Genomic DNA, 27016 nt, shown 5'->3' with positions numbered 1-27016 from the left:
CAGTATGTCCCAAGATAACACAAACTTAAGGGTCTGGAACAAGCATGGTTATTAAAGGCTAGCAGTTTCTCAGTTCATACAAATTGAATTCTTTTCATAGGCTGGCAGACTGGAAATCTAGTATAAAGTACTGAAATAAATTAGCATATTGAGTGAATTTATACATTCAAGCTTGTGAGCACTTTGAATTTAAGGAAGAAATTTTATTACTTCTTGAAAGAAAAAAAGGCAATTCTTAAATTCTGTGTTTGATCTCCCTATTGGAAAGAGCCTATACGATAAATTATATCATTTTGATGATTATCCAAAGACGTGGTTATTATATTGATGGAAATCTTTCTCTCTCCTTTTCTCTTTCTTTTTTTCAGAATTACTGATTTAGGGAATATCAAAAGAAGATTGTACTTATCAACGGTCCATAAAGAACTGTCCTCAACCCCTCTCCATGCAAAAATTCCACTCTTCATGATCAAGCGTAAAATTGTAAGTGTCACATGAACTTTGCTTAAAATATTAAATTTAATTCAGCAAATATTAATTATGTGCCTAGTCCATGTATAAGGCACTTTGTTAAGTGCTATGGTTGTATAAAGGTGAATAAAATTCATACTCTTTTTCTCACATGAAAATGCTTAAAATCTACTAGTAGACGAATATAATTATTTAAATATCAGAAATACCACCAAAACAGTAATGGGAAGCACAGTCAAAAGGGAAGGTGCTATTGGTACTGTGAAAGGCAGAGAAATCCATCTGATTTCAGGATGAGGAAAGGTTGCATGAAAGAGATTGCATGCTTGCATTTAGCATGGACTTTGAAGGATTGTAGGATTTCAACAGGTAGAGATGGGAAGCCAGTCATTCCAAGCCAAAGGAACAATTTGGGGGCTGGAAAGTAGTACATATTTTGGAGAACAGAGAATGATTGATCATTGTTGCTATATTTTTAAAAAATAGTTTTTAGGAAAAATCAGTCTTATAACAGCCTGGAATAGGATGAAGATTTTATGCCTGTTATATAACCTCTGAGAGCTAAAGCAGCATATACTGGTAATATATGCATAGATAAGCAATAGATTATAGATTAAGAGACTTGGGCCTGTTATGACTGACTAGTCTCTCAAACTTCAGTCATTTTAATACCTCTCTCATGACTTCCATGTTTGTGTACTACCTGTTCTAATATGTACTTAATATTTTCCTTTAAATCTACTCACTTTAGGTGGAGGGGGAGGCTTAAATAAATTTATTTTAAAAGACAACTTTAAGCTCCTATCCTAAATGTATAGATACAAATGTAAATAATCGAGGCTCATGAATAATTGGGTAAATATGACACCAACAAAGGAAACTAATAAAGCTTTAATAACTGATCCTAAATAAAAGCGATCTATGAACTCTCATATAAAGAATTCAAAATATTCATCTTAAAGATATTTAGTTAATGAATTTCAAGAATACATAGACAGAAAACTAAATGAAATTAAGAAGGTAATGTATGAACAAAACGAGACGTTCAACAAAGAAATAGAAACCTCAAAGAACATCAAACAGAAATCATGCAGCTGAAAAAGACAGTAACTGAACTGAAGCATTCAATAGAGAGCTTCAAAAGCAGATTGAACCGTACAGAAGAAAAAAATCAGTGACCTGGGAGATAGGATAATTGAAATTATTCAGTCTGAGGAGTAAAAGGAATGAAAAAGAGTCAAGAAAGCCTATAGGAGTTATGGAACACAATGAAAGAATATTTGCATTATGGGAATTCCAGAAGGAGAAGAGAAAGATAAAAGGACAGAGACAATGTATTTAAAGCAATAATGCCTGAAAACTTACTAAATTTGGGGCGAGAAATAAACATCCAGTTCCAAGAGGCTCAAAGGATCTCAAATAGGTTGAACCTGAGTAGAGCCTCACAGAAACACATCATAATTAAATTGTCAGAAGTCAACAAAAGAATTTTGAAAACAGCAAGAAAAAATAGAGAAGTTACATGCCAGAGACCCCTCATAAGACTCAACAGTTTTCTCAACAGAAGTTTTTAATGCCAGAAGAGAATGTGATGACATATTCAAAATATTGAAAAAGAAATCTGTCAACCAAGAATACTTTACCCAGAAAAGCTGCCCTTCAAAAAATGAAAGAGGGATAAAGACTTTTCTAAACAAATAAAAGCTGAGGGAATTCATTACTATGAGACCCATCTTACAAGAAATGCTAAAGGGAGTTCTTTGAGTGGAAATAAAAGACACCAATTAATATCATAAAAACACTAGAAGCCCGGTGCACAAATTTGTGCACCAGTGGGGTCCCTCAGCCTGGCCTGCGGGATCAGGACAAAACTAGCTCTCCAACACCCCCCGAGGGGTCCCCGATTGTGAGAAGGTGCAAGCCAGACCGAGGGACCCCACCGGTGCAAGATCAGGGCCAGGGAAGGACACGCGGGGAGGAACTGCGGGAGGGCTCCAGGGCATGTCCGGCCCGTCTTCCTCAGTCCTGATAGGCCGGACCCCAGCAGCAAGCTAACCTACCGGTCAGAGCATCTGCCCCCTGGTGGTCAGTGCACATCATAGCAACTGGTCAACTGGTCAGCTGTCTGCCCCCTGGTGATCAGTGCACGTCATAGCGACTGGTCGACGAGTCTACTGTCTGCCCCTTGGTGGTCAGTGCACATCATAGCGAGCAGTTGAGTGGCCTTAGCATATCATTATCATATTACACTTCGATTGGTTGAACGGACAACTGGACACGTAGCATATTAGGCTTCTATTATATAGGATAAGAAGGCAGTATTAAACTCACTGGTAAGGGTAAATACATAGTCAGAGTTGGATTCTGTATAGGGTAATGGTGGTGTGTAATTCCTTTAAAACTCTAGTTTAAAGTTCAGAAACAAATGTAGTAAGAACAACCATCACTACAATAATCTGTTATTAGTTACACAGTATAAAAATATGTAAAATATAACATTAATAACCTAAAATGTAAGGGGGATGAGAAGTAAAAGTGTAAAGCTTAGGGATTCTACTGAAGTTATTAGTTTTAAAAAGGGTGCTATAATTTTAAGATGTTTTATGTAAGCCTCATGGTAACTGCAAAAGAAAAACCTGTAGTAAAACAAATAACCCAATGTAAAAATGGCCAAAATACCTTTACAGATATTTTTCAAAGAAGACATATGAAAGCCAACAGATATATGAAAAGGTGCTCAACATCACTATTCACTGGGGAAATGTAACTCAAAACCACAATGAGATATCACCTCAAGCCTGTTAGGATGGCCATCATCAAAAAGACAAAAAGAGAGCAAATGCTAGTGAGGATGTAGGAAAAAAAGGAACTCTGTTACACTGTTTGTGGGATTGTAAACTGATACAGCCACTATGGAGAATCCTCAAGAAAATTAAAGATAGAACTACCATATGATCCAGCAGTGTCACTTCTGGGAATATACACAAAGGAAATGAAAATATTAACTTAAAAGATACTTGCATTCCCATGTTCATAGCAGAATTATTTACAATAGCCAAGACATGGAAACAAACTTTATCATCTTTATCCATTGAATGGATAACATCTTTATGGATAAAGATATTGTGTGTTATATATACATGGAATATTATTCGGCTATTAAAAATGAGGGAATCCTGCCCAGCCGGCTGCCTCAATGGTTGAACTTTGACCTATGAACCAGGAGGTCACGGTTCGATTCCCGGTCAGGGCACATGCCTGGGTTTTGGGCTCCATCCTCAGTGTGAGGTGTGCAGAAGGCAGCCAGTCAATTATTCTCTCTCATCATTGATGTTTCTATCTCTCTCTCCTCCTTTCCTCTCTGAAATTGATAAAAATATATATTTTTTTAAAGCGAGGCAATCCTGCTATTGGTAACAATATGGATGGACCTTGAAGGCATTATGCTATGTGAAATATGTGAAACAGAGAAAGACCAATACATATGATTTTACTTATATGTGGAATCTAAAATAACAATAACAACAACAAGATTCATAGAAAAAAATAGAGCAAATTTGTGCTTACCAAAGTTAAGGGAGAGGAAGGAGGAATTGGAGAAAGGTGGGCCAAAGGTACAACCTTCCCAATTACAAGATTAGAAAGTATTATGGATGTAATGTATAGCATGATGACTATAATAAATGCTGCTGTGTGATATATAGGAAAGTTGTTAAAAGAATAAATCCTAAGAGTTCTCATCACAAAGAATTTTTTTTTCTTTTTTTGCTTTCTCTTTTAATTTATCTGCATGAAATGATGGATGCTAACTAAACTTATTGCACTAGTCATTTCAAAATATATGTTAAGTCAAACCATTATGCCGTACACCTTAAACTTATAGTGATAGATGTCAGTTATATCTCAGTAAAACTGGAAAAAAAGGAAAAAGGAAAACTTTATATGCCTTACAAATGGAAAACCAATGTAAATTTACAAAAATAAAATGTAAGCATCAAAATAAACATACTGAAAACAAAACAATATATATTTTTTTTACTTATAGTAACTCATTTAACCCTTAGATCAGCTGCAGATGGTTATGACTGCCATTTTTCTTTAAAAAACTGAAGCTCAAATTGATTTAGGTAACTTGCTTAAGGTTGCTGAGCTAGTGAGTGGGAAAGCAAGATCAAATTCCAACTGTAATTCCTTCTCTACCTTACAACCTCCTCTTCCCCTTCCGCCCTCCCTCTCACCTGATAGCCCTGTGATGGGAATCTTCTGAAGCTCAGAATAGATGCCCAGGTTTGGTTGCACCGGTGGTAGGCCCAAGTGCCTGCCATCTCTGTCCACACAGCCTCACTCTTCAGCCCATTTGGTTTCTAAGGTGCCACACCAGCGGGAAGTGACAACCCTATTGGTGATGGGAACTCTTCTGCTCTCCACTTCCTGTCCTCAGAGTCATTTAATGCCACTCCTGTGTACCAATTAAGATCACTTCACAAAAGGTGCATGTTCCACTCTTTGAGAGCCACTGTAGTAGAGAAAAGGAAGCCATTTAAACCTTTGGTTTGGAGAGGAAAACACAGGTCTTTATTTTGAGAAAACTAATCTGATAGTGATATTTGGAGTGATTTGAAAGGGGTAGAAAGTAGAGATGAGAAGAACATTTGCAATAATCCAAATCCGGGTTAATGAGGACTAGGGCGGTAGCAGTGAGAAATGGACGTGAATCAACATCAGAAGCTATAAGCAAATGAGCTGTAAGGAGACCTCTTCCTTGTCATGTGGCACATGCTGTGAGAGCAGGAACCAGGGAACCGTGAATCACAGGGGCGTGGTCGGAGAAGAGCCTCTGTAGAAGGATGCCTGAGCTGGGCCTTGGAGGAATAGGAGTTAACCAGTTTAAGTGAGGGGAGGGTTCCTAGAAAAGAAGGCAGCATTAAGAGTAACTGCATGATTATACGTTATTATTGACTATATTCCCTCTGCTTTACTTTACATCCCTGTGAATATTTTTATAACTGGTAATTTGTACTTCTTAATCTTTCCACCTTTTTCACCTACCCCCCCCCCCCCCCCAACTCCCTTCCCATCTGGCAACCATAAATTTGTTCTCAGTATCTAAGTTTGTTTCTGTTTTGTTTATCGGGTGTAAGGTATATATATATATATATATATATATATATATATATATATATACACACACACATATATACACACACACACACACACACACATATGTACACACACACTATGTCGTACACCTGAAACTAATATAATATTGTATGTCAACTATAATTGAAAATTAAATTTAAAAAAAAAAGAGTAGATGCATGAGATGTGTAGGCAAACCCAATAACTTGGTGTTGCTGAAGACAGATCAGAATCATATGTAAGTTGTAAGGTTGTAGAGGTAAGCAGGGGCAGCCCTCTGGCCTTGTATTTCTAGCCAGGAAGCCTGGACTTGTATCTTACAGGGGATAGGGAACCAGTGAAAGGCTTGCAGCAGGGCTTCACATGGTCAGATTTGCATTTTAGATAGAACATCACTTTGGAGGGGGGGTGGGAAGGATAAAACTGGAGACCTGCAGGACCAGTTAAAACCACTGCAGCTGTCACAAGAAAGTAAACTCCATGAGAGCAGCGGTTTTAGTTTCATTTTGTCACTTTTGTATCACCAGTGCCTGTACCAGTATCTGGTTCCTCCTAGGCACTCAATAAATAATGTAAGTGGATGGATGGATAATGGATGGATGGACGGATGGATGGATGATATATGTGAGTGATGAGGTCCTAAAGTTGGAACAATGCCAGACATGGACCAAGCCCTAGGTATGGATTATAGCTTCTATTTGCTCTTCAGGTGCTACTTCTTCCAGGAAGCACTTTGTTATTTCCCCTCTGTGGATTGGGTATTTTGGGTATAGCTTATTATTGCCACTCACAAATCATAATTTTCACAACATTTCTTCTCCCTATATTTTAACCATATGTCTTCTTGTCTATATCCCCCTTTAGACTTACAGGCATGTCTTACTTGGTTTTTATCTCTAGTCCCTTTAAGTACGTGACACATAGAAAGTCTCAATAAATGCTTGTTGAGCAAATTGATAAGTCTTAATGTGCCTCTTGACATAGGAGATAAAATAATGAGTTCATCCTGGAGAAATTACATAAGCTCTTTAAATATTTGGTAAATCCAGAAGTATCTAGAGTACTCAAATAAATATTATGAAATTCAGTTCTAAAACTTATTCTCATTTCCCCTCAGTTTCCTCTCAATCCAAGAGATGCTATAACAGCAGAGGGTCTTCTCCTTTCCACTGCTAATACAGTTTGTTCCCAATAGCTTTTACTGAATTAAAGCTAAGCCATGTTTTAGGAGAAATTTCTATAGAGAGCTGCAAGGTGCCGGAGAGCACTCACCCATTCAAAATACCATCCCTAAGGTCCTCCTGAGTGTTGATGTAGTGTTGGCCTCAGTTCTCTGCTTTTTGCCAAAACATTCTTCACTTTTTCCTACTTTTTAGGAACTATAGATATTTTAGTGGTAAACTTTGTAATGCAGAATTTCTAAAGCAATTCAGCTAACATTTATAAGTCAGAAGTTATCAATGTTAAGTCTGCAGAGCAAGCAGTCAGCTGGAGCTGAAGGGCAACTGTACACTTTTAACAGAGCTTTAAGAAATGCAGGTACATCAGCTCCTTCCTGCTTTACTCATTTAACTTATATGCCTGGGCTCTCTAGGCATATAGTTTGCAACCCTGATTTAGAGGATAATTGCCAAATGGTCCACTTTGACTTGGTCCTTTAGCTAAAATCTTTACATAGCCAGAGGCAGCAAATAAAGTTAATATTCTTATAGCCACACCAATATAAATACTTATTTATAGTCCACTTACTATTCCAGTTACTATTAAATGTTCAACCTTGCTAATAAAAATTTTTCTTTTTCATGTTATTCTTAATTATGAAGGATTCACTCTACCATTTAAATTACAACAATTTATACTTTTAGCTTTGGTTTTCAATGTGAAGAATAGTTATAAAAATTAATGATCATCAGATTAAACAATGGATGTAGCCACTTAGTCAAGACTCACTGAAATCAATCTTACTACTTCTTTAAAATAATTTCAATTTGTTAGTGATAGTATCTGATGAACATCAATGTCTTGCCACCAAAGTAAGTATTCATGCACAGTAAATTTAATTCCATTTGAATAGAAAGTTCAGGTATGATATATCATTGGGAATGAATCATTCATAGAAGATATAACAATGGTATGATAGATTACAATGCCAAAATCTTTTAGTAACCTTTACCACTCAAATACCCAGTGTTTGTCATTTAAATAGATAAAACTGCTCTTTAGGAGTTCCACTTTCTTGAATTACAATTCTGATGGAATATCCTGTATCTTTTATTACAAACTGAAAGTGTGGTATAATGTTTTTAAAAATTCCCCTCAAACATCATTTTTTTCCATAGAGCCAGTGATTTAGACATTTTTTAAAACAGTATTTAATTTCTTCAGTGTTATTAAGTGAAAAGGTAATGGAGGAGCCAGATTAATTTAGATACAATGTCATTTAGGTATACATTTAAAAAATCCTGCCTGGCTGGGTAACTCAGTTGGTTAAGTTGGTTAAAGTGCCGTTCCCATACACCAAGGTTTCAGGTTCAATCCTCAGTCTAGGCTCAATTAATGAATGCATAAATGAATGGAACAACAAAAATCAATATTCCTCTCCCCCCCCCCCTCTCTTCCTCCCTCTATAAAATCAGTAAATAAAAGAATTTCTTAAAGTCCTGACTAACATTAGGAATAGCATCATGATAGATCCCCTTGGAATCTCCCTTGGAAGTTTCAACAGTATGAACAGCTATAATTCAACAAAGCATTCCCTGGCTCAATGCACAAACATGTCTGAGAGATCTGCGCATTGAAATATCTAAAGGTGGGCCGGGGAGGCAAGAAGGGAGAAAAGCTGAAATGAGCCACAGATGCAGTCCTGCCACCTGGAGCTCACTGCGGGGCTCAGCCTGGATAGGGGAGGAATTAGGTTGTGGCTAGCGCTCCCTTCAGCAGGGAGGAGCAGAGAGATACAGTGAGCATTCCTGCAGGAGTGGACAGTATCAGCTGCAGCTAAGTCCAATGACCTGGGCAGGGACTAAGCACCGAGGTGCAGCCATGGTTGTCTGACAATCAGCATTGCAGACAGATAAACAAAGCCACAGAGCCTGGTCGCCTCCCCTCACCCTTCTGTCCTGTTGCAGAGCACATTATCTGCAAATCCAAGAACTGGTACTGTGGAAACACTTTTTCCCTGAGCGAAGGGAGCATTCTGCGACTAATCCCAGGTTAGGTGGAGGCACATGACGCGGACTCCATGGAGGTCCGAGGTCGCCGTTGCTGGGAGGGCAAAGCTACAAAGGAGGTGGCTGGGTTCCCCAAGTTCACCCCACCCCAGCACATTGAGGCTGCATTAGCGACATATGGCTGTGGGGGACATCACTGGGATTTCACAGTTTGGAGCCCCATTGCCCACTACATTCCCCTGCGGGGTGTTCTCCTAGGCCCAGGGCGAATGGATCACACAGGAGGTGCCCACCTTCCCAGGGAACACAACCATTTCCACCTCCCTACAGAGATCTGAAAAGCCAGAGAAGTGCAAGAGAGCCAAAAAACAAACAAACAAACAAACAAGAATCTTGTGATTCAACACCAGCTACTGGTCCCAGCATTTTTCAGGAATGAGTATATAGGCTGGTTAGGGTGTGTCTGAAGGGGTAGGAGTAACTGGAGAGTAGTTGGAAGATTAATGAAGCTAAAAGGATAGAAGAACCTGCCAATGTGTGCTGCAAACTCCAAAGAGCAATCGAGCATACCTTCTCCCAGTGCCACTCAGCCCCACAGCCTCAAAACAGGGGGCTGGAGAAGCACATGTGACTTCCTAAGTAAACTAGCTCTAGTGTTGAAGAGGAAGTAAGGTCTCAGAGAAAAGCCAGGCGTCAGTTATGGTAAGATGTGTAGGACCCTTAGAACAATACAGAGGGCATAAGTACTTTTCAGTAGTAAGGATTTCAGAGGGCACAGTGAAAGGGTGAGTTGAGGATTAGCAAGAGAAAGATGGGCTGCTATTTCAGGAGGAGATAGCTTATTTGATGCGGATGGGAATTAGGAATTAATTGCTGAACAGGTATAATGACAATATTTCCACCAGGAATTTGCCTTTTCTTGGTTCAGCCAAGAACTGCCGCTGGCAGTCCCAACCTCCCCTCCTCAGCTCCCCTCTCTTCATATAGGACTTGTCATGACTTGCTCCTCCTGGGGAAATTGTTTTTAATACAATAGTAATAGGTAATTGCTTCTCCATGTGGTTATAAAATTACTATTTCAGTCTCTGCTAGCACATTTAATAAACACAATATGATGGTGATAGAGATTAATAAAGTCATTATAAGCAGATTTTCTTTTGAGAAATTAAAACTAACATGTGAAAATTTATTTTGGAAGGCATAATAAACATCTTAAAACTTTGTTCTTTGTTATCATTTTAGGAGCATGAAAACAGATTGCTAGGTTATGAAATTGTGATTTCTTGTTTGTTGCTTCCTAAAAGGCAATGATGGCTAGAGCTGTGCCCTGTTATGACTCAGGCTCTTTCTACCCTAGCAGAATGAATTCAGTTATTTTCAGAGCTTTTGTATAGTAATGGCTTGAGAAATCAAAGCAGTGCTGGGACAACCAAGAGCTTGCATTTGAGTGTATGTGTGTATGAGTGCACACATGCATGCATGTATGTGTGTGTTTGTGTGTGTTCACAGTGTGCCATCCTTTCATTGGTATAATAAAGCCATATTGCCAAAATATGAGTCAGTAAAAAACAGAAATTCATGCTTTGAATCATTCTTTTACCCTTTGCCAGTCAATTATTTCATGCAAAATTACATTCTGGAAGTAAGTAACATAACTTCTCTTATTAATAAAAAATAAAAATAAATAAAAAACAGCACTGCCTTTTATCTATCACATTGCTGTCTTTCTGGTGCAATCTTTTTAAGGACCCATGATTATAAATATTTAGATCAAGAGCTCTTCCCTGCTGGACTAGAGTTGCACATAAAAATAAAGTGATAACAGACCAAGAAAAAGTCAAAAGCGGGTGTTTTAAGAATGTCTGATATCACCAAGAATAATGAAAATAATATTTTATAAAGATCAACTGTAATTCATATAATCCACCTGTTACTAGTTGAAAGTTTATGCTCTTTACAAAACTTCAGAAAATATACCACAGCATTTGTATGAGTAATGAGTTATTTGTTGAAGCTTATGAAAATTAGAACCTTTATAAATATCAGCTAAACCAAAAATATAATTTCTATGTTTTTCAGGAACTACCTCAATCTGTACTTCTAGTAGATGGATTCACTAAATACATTATGAGTTCCCACTCATTATGGAGTTTGTTGAATGATTATAAAATGAAAGTTTGAAAGTTTGATAGGCATGTATATAATCATGCATGTCTTCATATATTAAATAACACACACACACACACATGCATACCATTATTGGTTGAGTATTTTCCACAAACCATGAGTCCAGGCAGAGGGAAAACCAACTTGACTGTGATGGATAAGAAAAGTATGTATTGGTAAAGGGCCTGGTTTTCTGAGACTCAGGAGGAGGGGGACACCAATTTCTAACCAGAGCTGGTGGGGTCTGATGGGGTGTTCAGGTGCAGCCAACTGGAGAGTTCATCTTAGCAAGGAAGACAGGCAGGGCCCTGAGAGGAAATGCCCACCATGTTTGCATACCTCCCTGGGTCTGGAAACTCTCTGTTCACACCAAACTGAGAAGTCATCTACAAGCATTTCCCAGATGTAGGACGAGTTAGCTTCAAAGAAAATAAAGCAAATAATTAAAACAGCAACTGTTAACTCTAGAAATATAAAAATGTGTATAAGTAAGAAAAGGTAATCATAGAGAATCACTTGGCTCATTTGTACACAATATTTACATAGTCACAAGGAAAACACAGAAAATGGATTTTGAGGGGGGAAGAAAAAGCATGAGATACTTATTTAGGGAGGATAAAGTGGGGGAAGTAGTATGTGTAAGTGAGCTAAGTCTTATCTACCACAATAGGAAGTCAGTAGATAATACCTAAAATCAATAAAGCAAGATGTGTTATATAAAAATAGAAGAAAATTAAGACTTGACAGTATGAATAGAGAAATGGAGAGATGACCAGTACTTCATTTTGTATAAAATGATATATCTACTAGAGGCCCGATGCACGAAATTCGTGCAAGGGGCTCGGCCCTCGCAGCCACACAGCTGCCTCTGCCTTGGCCCTCGCAGCCCTGGCTTCATCCAGAAGGTCATCCAGAAAGACATCTGGAAGGTCGTTTGGCTGTCCAGTCTAATTAGCATATTACGCTTTTATTATTATAGATATATATAAAAGGCTAATATGCAAAGTGTCCCCTCGGAAGTTCAACTGGGAGCTCGAGTTCTCTATGATGTGTGCTGACCACCAGGGGGCAGCGTGGAATGAAGGAAGGCCCCAGCTGGCAGCTGGAAGGCCCCGATCAGCCCTGATCGCTGGCCAGGCCTAGGGACCCTACCTGTGCATGAATTTCATGCACCAGGCCTCTAGTATATATACATGCTTATATATGCACATACTAGCATGATATAATTTTTTAAATGTTCTTTAAAAGAAGCCTTTTCTGAACCTCTCCATCCTCCTACCTTGAGCCCCCTATATACTAACTATATGTAATAGATTCCAAATATCTGCCCCCCTTCCCAGACTGGAAGGACTGTCTCATTCATTGCTGCATCCCTGGAGCCAAGCCCAGTGTCTAGCACCTGATAAGTGCTTAGCACCTGTGGGAAAGGGTGGATGAATGCAATTACTGGGACAGACCAGATGAATGATTGGAATTGGGGCATAATTCTAGGAATAAGGACCAACAGTGATAATATTGCTAATGTAATAATAATGCTAATAATTATTACTGCATATCTGGAAACCTGAAGACCTTCATTCCTATAACCTGGATGTTACCAAGGCATGGTGTTTTTTACCTGTGGCATGCGTACAGATTTGTCCCTTACATTCCACTTACTATGCTAACCTTCTAAGCATTCCCTCCTCTTTATGCTTAAGTGACTGACAGAAACGAGTCTTTCTGTGCCTCTGTCTGTCTGTCTTAACTCTACCTCAGCCTTCCCCCATAACCCTGTGTCACCCTAAAACAGCTCTGCATCATCGTTAGTGAAAACTTCCCAATATTCTGCTTTGTCATATTCTGCTTTTGTCCTAACACTTTACCTTCTGGAGCCCAAGGTTCTCTTCCTGATCTTCCAGCTCCTCCAGAACCTGGCCTCACTGGCCCATCCCACATTACTTCCCCCACCTCCCCAGAGCTCACCATCCCACTAATTACACCTCCCCAGAGCTCACCATCCTCATTATTACATCACACTCAGCCCTACCTCCTATCTTTTATTACTCCAGACTCCCTTTTCCCAAAACGACCAGAGCATACCCATGGCCTGAGAATATAATGTTTCTTTTGAGATATCTACAAAGAAAATCATTTTCATTTATTTAATCAATAATTTGTTGCAATCTCTTCTACTTTTCTGCTATGGAAACAACCTCTCCATATTAAAATTATTCCTAAATAGAATTTGCCTTAAGAAATAACATTTTATTTTCTTTATCAATGAATATAGCTTTTGATTTTATGGATTAATAAAATGAACCTATGTAAACTGTGCTTCTGAACAAATAATGGAAGAGGCTGCTATTTTAAAAGCAGCACAATTATAAATACTGCTTTTGTTTTAATTTCAAAAATTATTTTTCCTGCTTTTCTTCTGCAGTCTTAATTCCTTACTAAATGATTGTTTTCTCCTTTTCTTTAACTCAGTCAGATCACTTAAAGAATTAATTTGATGAAGTATTGAGGGGTCTAATTGTTTAATAGGCAGAAATTAGCCCCTGCCAAGAGCACTTTAAAAACTGGCATATACCAGGCATAATTACAAATTCTTTAGAAGAATCTATTTCTATACAATAGCTTAATTAGTTATTAGTAGACAGCACTGGCCACAATTTAAACCCAGCTTTTAATTTTATCCATGCTTTTTATTTTTTTTTCCAAGCAAATGTAAGTGGCTAATTGGGCTCAAATTAGTCCCCTTGAAGGAGCAATTGGCTACTTATCCATGATTTTCAAGATTTAAGTGGTCTTATGCACCAGCAATTAGCTTCCCACTGGCATCCTGCCTACAGATCCAAAGTTCTTTCCCAGAGTTGTCAAAGCCTTGTCTCATGATGGGCAATCTGTAGTCAGATGACCAGTGGATACTTTAGATTATGTTCATTTCTTTGGAGAAGTCATGGCAGTTCTTAAGAAAATGGAAGCCAAAACAGAGATATATTTACCTAAAGGGGAAAATTGGTATGGGCCTGGTTGATCCAGATAATTGCCTCAACTCTCTAGACTTTTCCAAAATGGCCTGTTCATTTATGTGATTATAAAAAGTATTTATTTTTCCCCTTTATTTTAGTGGTGCAACCTATGCATTGACTTGGTGGCATTTACCAGTGAAATATTCAAGGGAGCAGTTTTCCAGTCATTGGATGGAATTATTGTCTCAGCTAACTGTAAGCTGCGGAAGATCTTCACTTTAAAATCCAAGCCTCAAGACACTGCTGATAAAGATGGTATGTTCAAATTGCTATCAAGATTTTTAAATTCTCCAATATGCTTTTAACATTAGACATGTCTTTGGAGAGTATAAGCCCCTGGTAGCGGTTTTTAAATTTTATTTTATTGTGGAAAGAATACTTAACATGAGATCTATCCTTTTAATAAATTTTAAGTATACAGTATATAATTGTTGACTATGGGTACAATGTTGTACAGCAGACCTGTAGAGCTTATTCATCTCCCCTGAAACTCTATGCCCATCCTATATAATAAAAGGCTAATATGCAAATCGACCAAATGGCAAAACGACTGGTCGCTCTGATGCACACTGACCACCAGAGGGCAGACGCTCAACGCAGGAGCTGCCCCCTGGTGGTCAGTGTGCTCCCACAGGGGAAGTGCTGCTCAGCCAGAAGCCCTGAGCCGGGCTCACATCTGGCAAGCACAGTGGCGGTGGCAGGAGCCTCTCCTGCCTCCACAGCAGGCAGACATCCCCCACGGGCTCCCAGACTGCGAGAGGGCGCAGGTCAGGCTGAGGGACTCCCCCAAGTGCACAAATTTTCATGCACTGGGCCTCTAATTGATTAATAACGCCCAACTTCCCCCTCCTCCCAACCCTGGCAACTCTTTGATTCCATGACTTTGGCTATTTTAGATATCTCATATAAGTTGAATTATATAGTAACTGTTTCTCTGTAATTGGTTTATTTCACTTAGCATAAGTTTTCATGGTTCATCCATGTTGTAGCATATGGCATTCTTTACTTTGGATCACATGTTTATTTTTACTGTAGCTAAATGTTACAAAGATATATTTTTTATTTTTGTGGTTATATTTTTTTGTTTATGGTTGTACCTACCATCTGAATTAGTCATGGATTTTAGTTGTAAGCAACAGAATTTTCTCTAGGTAGCTGAAAAAGAAAAAGAATGTATTTAAGAAAATTAGCCAGTTCATAGAATCTCAAGGAGATCCAGAAAGTCAGGTTTAGAAGCTACAGCCAAGTACACACCCAGCCCCTGTTTTACTTCCATAAATATTTTATTCAAATTTATTATATTTTATATTATAACTTTTATATGCATGTAGAAATATTCACAAATCAAGTGTTCAGCTTGAGGAATTACAAAGTGAATACATTTTTGTAACTACCACTCAGATTTAAAAAATATAGCACTACAAGCATCCTAGAAGCCCTGCTTTTCTCCCCTCCCAATAATCACCCTCCTTTTTCTCCCAGAGGTAACTCTATTATAACTTCTCACATCACAGATTAATTTCAACTTTATATAAATGGAATCATGTAATACATATTCTTTCATGTATACATCCTTTCTGAAAACATTGTGTTCATGAGATTCATCTGTGTTGCTGCTGATTTTCAATACTGTATAGTATGCTATTGTGGAATATAGCACAATTAATTTATTTTAGGCTACTTCAAATAATGCTGCTAGAATCATTTCTCTTGGAGGATCTGTGTATGTGTTTCTTTGGGTATTTATTGAAGAGCTAAATAAATACATACTTCAGCATTCTATATTTTCTTATTGATTTTTTATTTTTTTAGAGTGAGAGAGGAAGGGAGGTGGAGAGAGAGAAACATCTATGTGAGAGCGAAAATTCAATTGGCTGCCTCTTGCCCACCCCCTATCAGGCATCAAGCCCACAATCCAGGCATGTGCCCTGACCTGGAATCAAACTGGCAATCCCTTGGCACATGGGACAATGCCCAACCAACTGAGCCACACTGGCTAGGGTCATACTTCAGCATATTAATTTTAGTTATGTTTTTTGAGTCTAGAGTGTTATTAGATTATTTTTATAGTTTCCATTCCTCAGCTGAAATTTTCTATGTTCTCATCTAATTTTTTAAATATATTAACCAAAATTATTTTAAAGGTCCTGGTTCATAATTTCAATATCTGGCTTTCCTGTAGATCTGTTTTTGTTGACTGTTTTTCTCTTGGTTTTATCTCTTGGTATATCTGGTAAATTTTAAGTAAATACTGGACAGAAACAGATATTATGAGACTCTTACTGTATTGTCCTCCTCTAGAGATAAAGAACCAAAAATATAAAATAAAAAAGAAGCCCAAATGACTAAAAGTAAGATGTAAATGTTTAAAATATTAGAAGTTAGTCCAAGAGGTCCACCATCAGAGCAATAAGATTCCAAGATGAGAGACTAAAGAAAACAGAACAGATGAAATATAAGATTTCCCAAAATTGAAGACGAGGTGTTTTCAAATTAACTTAGCTCATTAAAACAAAAGAGACTTATCATTGTGTAATTTCAGATCAGGAGGTAAAAAGAGAATATCTTGGTAGCTTCTAGAATTGTTTTAAAATTTAAGTTACATACAAAGGATTAGGAATAAGAATGATGTATGATATCTGACTTCATACAGTAACATTATATGATAGAAGACCTTGAAACTATACCTTCAACAGTCTAAGGAAAAATAATATTCAGCTTAGAATTCTGTACCCATTCAGTTTATCAATTAAATGAGTACAGAAAAAAGATATTTGCAGACATGCAAGGTCTCAAAAATGTATTTATTTATATGCCTTCTCAGAAAAGATCTGGAAGATACTCTCCAGAAAAATTAAGAAGTTAATCAAGAAAAGGGCATATAGGGGACCCAAGAAACAGAGGATTTCATGCAGGAGAAAAGCAAAGGGAATTTCTATAGTTATGGTTAAAGGAATTCAAAGGATGACACACATGTGCAATACATCTAGAGAATATCCGTCCAGATTTTAGCAGAAAAATTGAGATTTTACAAGGAAAGTCTCTAGGAAAAGAATGTATCTGATAGATTATGATGTGTTTGAACATGGAAAATAAAATCAGTTGTGATTTCACAGTGCTAATGAGGGGTCTGGGAAGAATTATTGTTAAGAATGTAGAAACCCGTCCCGGGTCCGGGTGAGGCCGTGGGCCCCTGGATCCGGGTGAGCCTGGGTCCCGGGTCCGGGTGAGGCCGTGGGCCCCTGGATCCGGGCGAGCCTGGCCCCGGGTCCGGGTGAGGCCGTGGGCCCCTGGATCCGGGCGAGCCTGGGTCCCGGGTCCGGGTGAGGCCGTGGGCCCCTGGATCCGGGCGAGCCTGGGTCCCGGGTCCGGGTGAGGCCGTGGGCCCCTGGAGCCAGGCTCACCAAGAAGCAAAGAGAGAGGACCCAAATAAACAAAATCAGAAATGAAAGAGGTGAAATAACAACAGACCCCGCTGAGATACAAAGGATTGTTACAAAATACTACGAACAACTCTATTCCAACAAACTGGACAACCTGGAGGAAATGGACATATTCCTAGAAAAATATAACCTTCCAAAAATCAATCAAGAAGAATCTAAACAGCTCAATAGGCCAATAACTATGGACGAAATTGAAGCAGTCATCAAAAAGCTTCCGGCAAACAAAAGCATGGGGCCTGATGGCTTCACAGGAGAGTTTTACCAAACATTCAAGGAAGAACTAAAACCTATCCTCCTCAGACTATTCCAAAAAATTCAAGTGGAAGGAACACTTCCAAGCTCCTTCTATGAAGCCAGCATCACCCTAATACCAAAACCAGACAAAGACAACACAATGAAAGAGAATTACAGACCAATATCCCTCATGAACATAGATGCCAAAATCCTCAACAAAATTCTAGCAAATCAGATCCAGCAGTACATCAGAAAGATCATACACCATGACAAAGTAGGATTTATCCCAGGAATGCAAGGATGGTACAATATCCACAAATCAATAAACGTGATACATCACATAAACAAATTGAAAGATAAAAATCACATAGTCATATCAATTGATGCAGAAAAAGCATTTGACAAAATCCAACACACTTTCTTGATAAAAACTCTCAACAAGGTGGGAATAGAAGGCTCATACCTCAACATAATAAAAGCTATATATGATAAACCCACAGCAAACATCATACTCAATGGACAAAAACTAAAAACATTTCCCCTAAGAACAGGAACAAGACAGGGATGCCCACTCTCACCACTCCTGTTTGGCATAGTACTGGAAGTATTAGCCATTGCAGTTAGACAAGAAGAAGAAATAAAAGGCATCCAAATTGGAAAAGAACAAGTAAAGCTGTCTTTATTTGCAGACGACATGATATTGTACATAAAAAATCCGAAGGACTCCGTCAAAAAACTAATAGACTTAATAAATGAATTCGGCAATGTAGCAGGATACAAAATTAACGCCAAGAAATCTATGGCATTTCTATACACCAATAGTGAACTTACAGACAGAGAGACTAAAAAGGCAATCCCATTTACCATCGCACCAAAAAAATTAAGATACCTAGGAATAAACTTAACTAAGGAGGTAAAAGACCTATACACGGAAAACTACAGGACACTGAAAAAAGAGATAGAGGAAGACGTAAACAGATGGAAGAACATACCATGTTCATGGATTGGTAGAATCAACATCATTAAAATGTCCATACTACCCAAAGCAGGGTAGTATAGATTCAATGCACTCCCCATTAAAATACCAACGGCATATTTCACAGACCTTGAAAGAACTCTCCAAAAATTCATCTGGACTAAAAAAAGACCCCGAGTAGCCACAGCAATCCTGAGAAAGAAGAATAAAGTAGGAGGGATCTCAATACCAGATTTCAAGCTGTATTACAAAGCCACTGTTCTCAAAACAGCCTGGTACTGGCACAAGAACAGACATATAGATCAATGGAACAGAATAGAGAATCCAGATATTGACCCAAACCACTATGCTCAATTAATATTTGACAAAGGAGGCATGAACATACAATGGAATAAAGACAGTCTCTTCAATAAATGGTGTTGGGAAAATTGGACAGATACATGCAAAAAAATGAAGCTTGATCACCAACTTACGCCATACACAAAAATAAACTCAAAATGGATACAGGACTTAAACATAAGACGGGAAACCATAAAAATACTAGAGCAATCCACAGGCAGCAAAATCTCAGACATATGCCAAAAGAAATTCTTCACTGACACTACACCTAGGGCAATGGAAGCTAAAGAGAAAATTAACAAATGGGACTACATCAAATAAAAAGCTTTTTCACAGCAAAAGAAACCATCAACAAAACAACAAGAAGGCCCACTGCATGGGAGAACATATTTGCAAATGGCATCACTGATAAAGGTTTAATCTCCAACATCTACAGGCAGCTTATACAACTTAATAAAAGGAAGATAAATGATCCAATAAAAAAAATGGGCAACAGACCTAAATAGAATCTTTTCAAAAGAAGACAGAAGGAAGGCCAAGAGACACATGAAAACATGCTCAACGTCACTAATTATCCGAGAGATGCAAATCAAAACAACAATGCGGTACCATCTCACACCTGTCAGAATGGCTATCATCAACAAACGACAAGTGTTGGCGAGGATGCGGAGAAAAAGGAACCCTCGTGCACTGCTGGTGGGAATGCAGACTGGTGCAGCCACTGTGGAGAACAGTATGGAGTTTCCTCAAAAAACTGAAAATGGAACTCCCATTTGACCCAGTAATCCCACTCCTGGGAATATATCCGAAGAAACTAGAAACACCAATCAGAAAGGATATATGCACCCCTATGTTCATAGCAGCACAATTCACCATAGCTAAGATTTGGAAACAGCCTAGGTGCCCGTCAGCAGATGACTGGATCAGAAAACAGTGGTACATCTACACAATGGAATACTATGCTGCCATAAAAAAGAAGGAATTCTCATCATTTGCAGCAACCTGGATGGAATTGGAGAACATTATGTTAAGTGAAATAAGTCAGTCAATGAAAGAAAAATACCACATGATCTCACTCATTTATGGATAATAAAGAACATTATAAACTTGAACAAAAAGATAGATACAGAGACAGTAAAGCATCAAACAGACTGTCAAATTACAGGGGGAAGGTTAGGGAGAGGTGGGGGAGATAAGAGATCAATCAAAGGACTTGTATGCATCCATATAAGCATAACCAATGGATGCAAAACTCTGGGGGATGAGGGCATATATGGGAGTGGGGTGGGGAGGGGCAATGGTAAGATATGTACACATATAATACCTTAATAAAAAAATTGAAAAAATAAAATAAAAAGGCAACATATAAGAGATGTCATGAAATAAGAATGCCAGGATTTGGTGAGCAGCTGTGTTTATGGTGTCTGTATTACAATTAATAATGGATATCTCTTTGTCTTTCTTTCTGAAGGAAGGGTCCTTTTCTTCTGCAGAGACAGGTTAGTCATAGTGTTGAGACTTTTATAACAGGGAGCTTTTTTACCTGTTTCTTACATTCCATTTTGGGATTCAATAAATAAATATTGTATTAAATGCTTATTTGAGCTCAGTACTGTGTTGTCCTTTGGCTTATTTAAACATCTACCATTTTAAAAAATATTTATTGTTGAAAGTATTACATATGTCCCATTTTCCCCCCATAAACTTCTATCATTTTAAACTCCTTCAAGCTAGAAAGTGCTGCCTAATCCTTTGTTGTTCTGTTTATACAGTGGATATAATAGAAAGTGAATTACTGAAACCTTAAAATAGCAATTAACTAATTTTTCACTTTCCTAGAAGAATGACTTATGCTGGACAACTAGTAAAGCAGCTGATTTAACTTAGTTTATTACTTTTATGGCTCCTGAGGGGGCATGGAGTGGCATTTTTAGGTATTTGCATGACTGAATTAATGACTAACATGTATTGTTCTGCATTTAAAAAAAACACAACAGAGTATGTGTAGATAGGTAAGAGAAAGAGAAGAGAAAAGAGAAGACAGGAAAGAGCAAGTGATTGTCCATTAAACATAGATGTATGCTATGCAATGATGACTTTACAGGTCTCCTGACTCCCCAATTCAGTATTCTTTCTAAAGTATCAGTACTGGGAAATGTGTGTTCGGTGTTTAGAGATGCAAAAAGAGAATAATTAAAGGTATGATTTCATTCTGAGAGACCCTTGAGGGAATGGGTTGGGTCTCCATATTTTTATCTCTCCCACATAAACTGACATCAGTAACCTGTCATAAATGTTTGGTGAATTAATGAAGTAGGGTTGGCTAATTGTTTGTTCATTCGATTATTCATTTACTGTTGTATTCAATAAACTTTTATTGAGTGTCAAGCAATGTGAAGAAAATTATCTCTTCAAAGGCCACAGAAAAAACTATAATCACTGATGTCTTGCATTAACAGACTCAGTGAGCAGAGAAGAGCCTTAGAGGTCATCTAATCCAATGTCTTAATTATACATGGGAGGGAAACCAGGCCCATTAGTTATGAGGCATCTTGTGTTGTTGAGGTCACAGAGGTGGAACTCGAGGCCAAGTCTCTGACTAACTCTTCCTTCCCCACAGTACACAGTTTACTTTTCTTAATAACTAGAATGGTTTAGTGTTTTTAATAATTAACATTGTTGAGTATTTTCCTACCTCTCTCTTTATCTCCAGGTCAGGTGAGTGCACATCAGACCCAATCTCATCAGTTTAAAGCTTCATTCCCACTCCTTCCTATTTGGGAACTGAACTCAAAATGTCCTTTCCTAACAAACTACTGTAGGACAAGAAAGGGGATAAAATCTTAGCATTGCAGAGGTGCCCAGCAGCCAATGATAGATCCCACAAATATGGGTCATGAATATCTGTATATCCAGACACAATTATTCAATTAAAATATCAATTTTATAATTAAATATTATTAAATATTTATGATAGAACTTCACATCTCAAAAACTCTAAGGATAGCAGTTCTATTTATAACAGCATCCAAAATAACTAAATATCGAGAAATAAATTTAACCAAGGGAGTGAAAAACTTCACTGAAAACTATGTCATTGCTACAATAAATTCAAGATAATCCATATAAATGGAAAGACATTCTATGTTCATGGATTGCAAGACAATTTTGTGAAGATGTCAGTATTACATAAAGGGATCTAAAGATTCAATACAATCTCCCTCAAAATTTCAGTGGCCTTTTTTGCCGAAATGGAAAAGCTGATCTTCAAATTCATAAGGTATTTAGAAGGGACTCAAATTGCCAAAAATAATCTTGAAAAAGAATAGCAAAATTGGAGCATTCACACTTTCAAATTTCAAAATTTACCTGAGAGTTACAGTAATCAAAACAGTATAACACAATTAGGATAGACATATAGACCAATGGGATAGAATTGAGCCCAGAAATGAACCCATACATCTGATTTTGGTAAGGATGCCAAGAACATTCAATGGGGAGAAAATAGTCTCTTCAACAGTGGTTCTGGGACAGTTGAACAACCACATGCAAAAGAATGATGCTGGACCCCTACCTCACATCATATGTAAAAATTAACTCATAATGGATCAGTGACCTAAATACAAGAGTGGGCAAAAGTAGGTCTACAGTTGTAATTCAAATAATACAATACTAATCAAGAATAATACAAGAATAAACTCTGTGTTTCATGTACTCACAACTGTAAATCTACTTTTGCCTCCCCTCCCCGTCTATAAGAACTAATAGGAAAAAAATAGAGCTAAATCTTCAGTATCTTCAATTTGACCAAGGATTCCTAAATATGACTGACACCAAAAGCACAGCAACAAACATTTTTAAATAGATAAATTGGACTTTAATAAAAGTTAAACTTTAGTACATCAAAGGAGACTATCAAATTGAAAAACCTACAAAGTGGGGGGAAAATATTTGCAAGATAAGATATATATTCTGGTTCTACATACAGGGAATGTATATTCTGATGTAATCTGGTATCTGGAATATGTAACTGACTCTTATAATTCAACAAAAAGACACACAATCCAATTAAAAATTGGTCAAAGGACTTGAATAAACATTTTTCCAAAGGAGATATACAAATGGATGACAAACACATGAAAAGATGCTTAACATCATTAGTCATTAAGGAAATGTAAATTAAAACCACAATGAGACACCTCTTTACACTCACTGGGATGATTATAATGATTTTTAATGGAAAGTAAGTGTTGGCAAGGGTGTGGAGAAACTGGAACCCTTGCACATTGCTAATGGGAACACATAATGGTTCACTTGCTGTGAAAACAGTTGCTGTAGTTCCTAAAAAACATAAGCATAGATTACTATATGACGCTGCAATTCCACTCTGCAGTATATACTAAAAAGAAGGGTAAACAGATACATGTACATGTATGTTAATAGCAGCATTATTCATAATAGCCAGAATGTGGAAACAGCCCAAATGTTTATTAAGCGATGATTGGATAAACACAATGTGGTATGTGGTATACATGCAGACACCAAATGTCCAGAGTAGATAAATCTGTAGAGATAGAATTCAGATTTGTGGTTGTCAGGGACTGAGGGCTGGAGGGCATGGCAGTAGCTGATTAATGGGTATGGGATTTTACTTTGGAATGACAGAAATGTTTTGGAGGTATATAGAGGTGGTGGTTGCCCACCATTGTGAGTTTGCTAAATGCCACTGAATCATTCACTTTAAAATGCTTAATTTTATGTGAATGTGAATTTCTCCTCAATAAATTAGTTCTTTAAAAACTCGAAAGGATTCATTCAGGATAGCTAAGTTTTGGTTATAATCCAGGTTTATTTATCCCTATAAATATCAAGACCTTCCTAATATATAAAAACCCTGGGTCTTAACAACTGGTAACGACCAAGGCTCAACCAACCAGAAGTCAGTCCTGCAGTCAGTGCTGGGTTGCCTGCTTCCACTGACTGCTTCCACTGCAGGCGCTGACTGCTTCCACTGCAGGCGTGGTGCCCCAGCACTGACTGCTGAGGGGGCTGCAAATCAGGGCCAGAGAGAGGCCTGAAGAGAGAAGCAGGGACTGATATGTTGCCTCTGTGGCAGCTTTTGATCAGCACTTGCCTCTCTTTTTCTCCCAGTCTGGCCAGCAGCCGTGCCTCCATTTCTCTCCAGGCCTCCACCGGGGCTGCTGATCAGCCCCACCTTTCTGAACAGGCCCAGTTGATAGCCCCAGAGACGCTGACTGGCATAGAAACCAACCAATCAGAATCAAATCTGGGTGAAGTGTGAGGAGCCAATGGCTGCCTAGGAGGGGACCAATCAGAACCAAATTGGCCGGCAGAGGAGGGCAGTTGGGGGCAAGATCAGACTGGCAGGGGAGGGGCCGTTGGGGGCAAGATTAGGCCAGCAGGGGAGGGCAGTTGGGGGCAACCAGGCCAGCAAGGGGAGGGCTGTTAGGGAGGAGATCAGGCCAGCAGGGGAGGGCAGTTGGGGGCAAGATCAGGCAGGCAGAGGCAGTTGGGGGCGAGATCAGGCCAGCAGGGGAGGGCAGTTAGGGGCAATCAGGCAGGCAGGCAGAGGCAGTTAGGGGCGATCAGGCAGGCACAGGTGAGCTGTTAGGAGCCAGCAGTCCCAGATTTCGAGGGGGATGTCCGATTGGAGAGGGTGCAGGCTGGGCTGAGGGAACCTCTCCCCCTTCGTGCACGAATTTCATGCATCAGGCCACTAGTTTATTATAAAAAGCACATACTTGTGGTGATTTTTGTCAACATTGTAATGAAAAATTTTACATAAGTATTTGTCTGTTATCCTATATAATAAAGAGTAATATGCTAATTAGACCAAACAGCAGAACGACCATCCGGACAACCTTCCAGACGAAGCTGAGGCTGTGAGGGCCGGCCAAGACTACGAGGGGCTGTGAGGGCTGAGCCCCTTGCACGAATTTTGTGCATCAGGCCTCTAGTTAATAATAAACACTTATGTGACACTTTTTATGTAACAGGGACTATTCTTAGCCCCTTATATACATTAACACATTTAATCGTCACAATAACCATATAAGGTGAGTATTTTTATATCCATGTTTTAGAGATAAGGAGAGTAGGACACAACAAGATAAACTACTCTGCCAAAGCCACACAGCTAATAAGTGGTGGAGTTAGAATGTGAACCCAGGACCCCTTGCTCCTGTTACTGTTAACCCCTATAGTATACTGCATAATAATATCTTTCTCAGTATATAGTAAACTTCATAAAGGCTGGGATTTGAATCCATGCTGGGCCTAGAGAAAAATCTAACAGTTATATGGCGAGTGAATGAATGAACAAACAAAAAGTAAACTGACTTTGTATCAATATTTTCATAGACTAAGTGTTTATAACCCCTAAAATTCATATGTTGACACTTAATCCCCAAAGTGACAGTATTTGGAGGAGGGCCTTTTGTCAGTGATTAGCTCATGAGGGTGGAGCCCTCATGAATAGGACTAGTACCCTTATAAATGAGGCCCCAGAGCTCTCTCACCCCATCTGCCTTGTGAAGGTATAGCAAGAAGATGGTTATCTCTGAATCAGGAATAGGACACTCCCCAGACACCAATCTGCTGGTGCCTTGACCTTGGACTTCTCAGCCTCTGGAGGCTGAGAAATTAATTTCTGTGAGGAATTAATTTCTGTTGCTTATAAGCCACTCAGCCTACCATATTCTGATATAACAGACCCAACAAACTAACACAAATATTTTGGCAGTTAGAGACTTTTGTGTTTTCTGCTTGTCTCTCCCTGGTGTTTTAGAGAGGTGAGATTTTATATAAATAAGGCACTGTGTTAGCCACTGCAGGTTATCCCCATATTAATAAGATTAATATAATTGAGTATGGGACAGTGAACTACTATAAAATTAGTCCTTACTTAAATTATATGAATTAGGAGAAACCATGACCAAAACAGATTTATAAATCTCCCTATTTTACAAGGGAGATGATTTTTAATGTATAAAGTACTTTATATATATATTAAAATTGATGACTTAATTTTTAAAGCTAGTTAAGATACTCATCAAAGTTATTAAACACCTACAGAATGGTTCATTTTCTGGTGACTTTATGGCAAACAGGGTTACAAGGTCACTCAAACATCCTAATGATACATTGACTTATACTGGGAGCAAAGACATAAAAAATAAATAAAAATAAAGACACCATCTGGTTGTGTTTGGATACTGCATGAGCAAATCTGGCAGCTTTCTCATAGCCTTCCCTTTCATGTACCATTTTGTCATTCTGAGCTGACCATTCCAGCCAACATTATGTTCTTTCAGATTTGTTAAAATCTAAAGTATTTTAACAAAAGCAGTTTAAATTCAACTATGTCATTTTTCAGACACTAATCAAGCAGTCTGGAAACCAAATCTATTCCAGAAGATAGAACTTGTCTGGAGGAACAATGCAGGCAGGCCCTGGCCCCATAGTATCTGATTGCCGGCCTGATTTGTTATTTGCTATGTAGGGAGAAAGTTGTGATAGCCAAATAAAATGTGTATGGAGTACTGCTTCTCAGGATGTAGCTGGACAAAGAACAACCAAAGAGGGCTTGGCAGCTGTGTTTCATCTGGGTCAGCTGTTATTAAGGGCTTTTGTCCATGACCACTTATTGAGCATCCTCTTTGAACCAGATGCAGCACTAAATATACAGTGGGATTATCCCTCCATTCTCTTCCATGCTGGCAGCACTTTGACAGAATTGTCTTTCTTTCAGTTCCTAGAATGCATCAGAGTCCTTTTGCCTTCAGTCTTCAAAGGCTCTGTTCCCTTTATCTGAATGACCCACTCGCACCCCATTTCACCAGGCCATTTTCTATTTATCCTTTGACTCAGGTTAAATGTCTCTTTATCAGAGATTTTCAGTGATACCCTATACTGGTAGATTTCCCATTACCTCTTTCATAACACCTTGAACTTTTCCTTCAGAGCACTTAACAGAACTATAATTAAATAGTTATTTACCTATAATTAGTTTCCTATTCTCTGCTAGGTGTAAGCTTCAAGAAG

At 38.4% G+C, this 27016-nt stretch overlaps 1 protein-coding gene across 4 annotated transcripts in view; it reads left to right on the top strand.

Annotated features, from left to right (window-relative positions):
• CFAP20DC (CFAP20 domain containing) overlaps positions 1-27016 on the top strand; it is a 223321-nt gene that overhangs the window by 83744 nt on the left and 112561 nt on the right. For all 4 annotated transcript variants that reach the window (XM_079794556.1, XM_079794558.1, XM_079794555.1 and 1 more), the window contains 2 exons: positions 369-483; positions 14059-14215. In XM_079794556.1, the coding sequence (XP_079650682.1) occupies positions 369-483; positions 14059-14215 (272 nt within the window). The remainder of the gene's footprint in view (positions 1-368; positions 484-14058; positions 14216-27016) is intronic.

The sequence above is a fragment of the Cnephaeus nilssonii genome (assembly GCF_951640355.1).
Source record: "Cnephaeus nilssonii genome assembly, chromosome: 17".
Lineage (NCBI taxonomy): Eukaryota > Metazoa > Chordata > Mammalia > Chiroptera > Vespertilionidae > Cnephaeus > Cnephaeus nilssonii.
Note: the sequence above shows the minus strand (reverse complement) of the source record. Positions and strands in the feature narration are given on the sequence as shown.